At 47.9% G+C, this 4,512-nt stretch overlaps 1 protein-coding gene across 1 annotated transcript in view; it reads left to right on the plus strand.

Moving 5' to 3' along the window:
* SCML4 (sex comb on midleg-like 4 (Drosophila)) overlaps positions 1–4,512 on the plus strand; it is an 88,796-nt gene that overhangs the window by 45,442 nt on the left and 38,842 nt on the right. The window contains exons 3-4 of the mRNA XM_005883824.2: positions 215–344; positions 2,559–2,759. Of these exons, the coding sequence (XP_005883886.1) occupies positions 215–344; positions 2,559–2,759 (331 nt within the window). The remainder of the gene's footprint in view (positions 1–214; positions 345–2,558; positions 2,760–4,512) is intronic.

Here is a 4,512-nt window from a genome sequence, read left to right on the forward strand (position 1 = left end):
GATGATTTGTATTTACTTTTCCAGGTACGGAGGGGGGCGGGGCGCAGGGCGTGGGGGGAGAGGAGCACTGTCAGATTGAGTGATTTTAAAACTAAATTCACAGTCTGAAGTTTTCTTGATTACCCAAGTTGTGTAACTGCCACCCAGGAAATATTCTGGTAGGGTGTAGAGAGCATTCCAGATTTCCATTGACCAAATGGGCTCTCTCTTGCAGCTCAAGTCTCCGGTTCTCCTGACTCCATTGGCCCTCTCACCTCCACGGAGTACGCCAGAGCCTGACCTCAGCTCCATCCCTCAGGACGCAGCCACCATCCCCAGCCTGGGAGTCCCTCAGGCGCTCACAGGTAGGTCAGGAGAATGAACTCCAAGGCTGTGATGGCCTGTCCGTCATTTAACAGTTACTTTATGAATTAGAGAGCTGTCACGGACATAGCTCAAATAAAGGATGTAGTTTGTTAGCTAGACAGCAGATAGGATGACCAGATTCTCTGAGAACATGAGTTTAAATGTCTCATAGTTTGGATTATTTGAAATTTGATTTTCAGTGTATCTTGGGTTCAGCTGGTTGCCTTGAGGTGGGACTGGAAAGAGTAGTTGGTGGCCTAGATTTTTCTTTTCAGAGCCAGGTTTACTTTGCACCAATAGTGAGCCTGCGCACCTTGAAGAGTTTCCACCCCTATTTGCACCTCCAGATCTCCCAAGGATCCTAATCTTTAATTCCACCTGGCTCCCTCCAATTCAGTCAGGGTAGCACTCAGCCCAGCGTCTCTCATGGGACATTCAGCAACCAACAGTTCCAATGTACGAATAGCAGCAATCAGATTTTGTCAAACACACACACACACACACACACACACACACACACACACAAACACACACACACACACACACACACACACAGTCCCTCCTCATCACAACCCCCCTGCACTGCCTTCCCACCTAAATTCCTTCATTCTCCTCCCATTTATGGCCAACAAGGCCCTGTAAGTTCCCTCCCTCTGTGACCCAGCCCACTGCTCTCCTTAGTCCCTGGGGCCCAGCACAGGATCTTAGCACAGTTTCTTCTCTCCAACTGGAATGATCTTCCCTCTGGTCATCCTATGTCTCCCTTGTCTCTCAGCTCAGGCACACCTGCCTCCTTCATGGGCTTCTTGCCAGGGTCCTCAGGGAGTCTCAGGCTGGGACGGTGGTGATGGCCAGGGTCTATGCTCCATCTGTAGGCCTCCAGGGCCCTTTATGAGCCTGTGTGCTGAAGGCTTCTCTCAGGGCTCTCCTAGCACCAGTGTTTCTCACTGTCCCAGTCCCACATCAGTCCCTGTGACTCTCTGAGAAGGCCTGCCTCCCCACTGAGCCCTGTGAAGCCAGGGAGCTCATCGGTTTGGGTCACCATTTTCTCTGTAAGGCCTAGCATGGTGTCTGGCATGAAGGTTCTTATTAATTATATTTACTTAATCGTCTGGGATGAGTAGAAGAGAAGGCAGCCTGGTAGATTGAAAAGGGCATAGGCTTTGACCTCAGAAAGGCTTGTGTCCAAATCCCTGTTGCTCCACTAATTACAAACACTAATCCCTCTAACCACGTGAAGCCTCAGTTTGTTCAGTAGTAAAGGAGAAATAACACCTAATTCCCAGCTTGTCTTAAAAATGAAACAAGATAAAATATATAAAGTGCCTGGAAGATAATAAGCGGTCAATGAAAACTAATTTTCTTCACAATTGTTATTACCGTTCAGTAACCCTGTTGGTGTCCTCTTAAAGTCCCTCTTCAACTCTCCTTTGCATTAGTGTCCCCCAAGGCGAGGTGCTCATGCTCTGGGGTAGGGCTGGGGAAGGGGAAGGGCAGGGGGAGGAGTCAGAAGAGGAGAGTCGATGTACAGAAGAAAATATGATACCTGTTATTAATATATATTTTTATCTCATCCTTTAAAAATTTATTTTTCTTGGTTATGTTTTAAAATGTAAACAATACATTAATACAGACAAGACTGTATATGCCCTATAAATAAATAGATACATTTTGGGGCATGTGCTCAAACTATTTTTACTTTAGATCTGTGGAAAACCATTGATTGTGCTCACCTAAATAGTGGCTGAGTCATTATTTTCCCTGAAATTATAAATAGCATTCCTTTCAGCAGTTGAAGACATAGTTTTTGGAGCAATCAACATTATATTGATGTTTTTACTCATCAAAAGTGGCAGACAGTATGTGTAGCTTGACAGCTCCCTTGGAGAAGAAGGGAAGATTCTGTCTGGGTACATGCCCAGCACAAAAATGCATTTATACACGCTGTCCACATGGGCCTCCGTGTCTGTCAGATCTGAGTACGTCACAGGGGACCCACCTGTCCATCTGTCCCCACCCAGGAGGCCCTCTTGGGAACAAGCCCTGGCAGTTGGGGCAATTGGCTTCTTCGTCTCTTTTACTGACTAAGTAGGAAGAATCACTCCCACTTTTGCCCCTTTTCAGCTTTCCAAGGCCAGGGCCAAGGGGCAGACGGGAGCAGCTCCCTGGCTGATGTGCACTGGTGCTGAGGGCTTGTGGGTCTGTTTCCACAGTCTGCCTCTACATCAACAAGCAGGCCAACGCCGGGCCCTACCTGGAGAGGAGGAAGGTGCAGCAGCTCCCCGAGCACTTCGGGCCTGAGAGGCCGTCGGCGGTCCTGCAGCAGGCCGTGCAAGCATGCATCGACTGTGCCCACCAGCAGAAGCTGGTCTTCTCCCTGGTCAAGCAGGGCTATGGTGGTGAGATGGTCTCGGGTAAGGCTCTGGGGCAGGTTTATGAGGAGGGCCATGGGTATCTCTGAAGACGAAAGCAGCCATGCTCTGCCTAGGCCCTAGGGCAGTGATGGTGAACCTATGACACGCATGTCAGAGGTGACACGAGAACTCATTTTTTGGTTGATTTTTCTTTGTTAAATGGCATTTAAATATATAAAATAAATATCAAAAATATACATCTTTGTTTTACTATGGTTGCAAATATCAAAAAATTTCTATATGTGACACGGCACCAGAGTTAAGTTAGGGTTTTTCAAAATGCTGACACGCCGAGCTCAAAAGGTTCACCATCACTGTCCTAGACTCTTGAGATGGCATTTGAGAAAAACTTAACTCTTTCTTGAATCTACTTGGTGACACAGAGAGGCTCTGAGGCTGACTGGATTGGGTGTCTGGTTACTTCTTAAGCACGTGTAACTCTTCTTGGGTAGCTTAAGATATATTTTAGTTTCCTAGCTGAGGAATTCTATAAAATATTTCTATATGTGACACGGCACCAGAGTTAAGTTAGGGTTTTTCAAAATGCTGACACACTGAGCTCAAAAGGTTCGCCATCACTGCCCTAGGGGGACAGTGGTTGTGGCTAGGGTCTGGTCTCTATCTGTTGGGCTCCAGAGCCCTTCATGAGCCTGTGTGCTGAAGGCCTCCTTCAGAGCTCAAGGAGAAGATGCCCCCACACTTGGACAAGAAGACCGGACATCTGAAACCTCACCCCTGACTCCTCTTTCTCCCACCCCCACCTCCAACCCTTCAGTAAGTCCTATTGCTCTAACCAAAATACATCTGGAATCCAGCCCCTTTCACCACCCACAGCAACCACTCTGGTTCTTTAAAAATATAAGCCAGATCATGCCCGTACTCTGCCCTAAACCCTCAATGGCTCCCATTTCACTCTGAGAAAAAGCCCACGTCCTTACAAGGGCCTACAGGCCCTATGTGACCTGGTCCTGGCCACCTCTTGGATCTCCTGGTCACTTCTCCCAAGTCCCCCACCCTGCCCTGGCCACAGCTTCCTCCTTGCTGTTCTTCCCGTGTCCTCCAGCCATGCTCGTGCCCCAGGGTCTTTGCACCTCCTACTCTCTCTTTCTGGAATGTTCTTCCCCAGCTGTCCATGTGACGTGCTCCTGAACTTCCTTCAGGTTTTTACTCGAATGCCTCCTTATGAAAGAGCTCCTTCCTGACCAGCTTGTCTAAAATATCAGCCCCTGTCACTCTCTATTCTGTGTTCCTTTTTCATGGCCCTGATCACCATGCAGGCCAACTCCATCTCCCAGGGCATGTTTTTTTAAACAAGAGCCTTCAAAGTCAATCCCTTCTCTCACTATCATTGCCCATCTCCAGTTTCAGCCCCAACCCAACAGCTTCCAGAGGGAGCAGAAGTTGCCACCACAAGTGAGAGGTGGAATCAGGAGCTCTGCCCCCTTTAGATGTCTTACTGGAGGCTGTCTACACAGTGGTTGTCACCACCTGTCCTTAAGCCCTGGAGATGTCTTGACTCTAAGGGGATAGCTTGGTGTTTTCTCTGGCCCAACATCATGGGCACAGCCTCCATATCAGCAAGGAAAAGGAATAAGATTCCCAGCAACGGGTCCGTGCAGGTGACCCTGCTGGCTGGCTAAGAATGGGGGAAAGAAGACTCCAATGTGGCTCCATCCTGAAGAATCAAAGCAGCACGTTTTATTTATTTATCTATCTATCTATCTATTTATTTATTTATTTATTTATTTATTTA

The sequence above is a fragment of the Myotis brandtii genome, unplaced genomic scaffold (genome assembly GCF_000412655.1).
Source record: "Myotis brandtii unplaced genomic scaffold, ASM41265v1 scaffold8, whole genome shotgun sequence".
NCBI classification, from domain to species: Eukaryota; Metazoa; Chordata; class Mammalia; order Chiroptera; family Vespertilionidae; genus Myotis; species Myotis brandtii.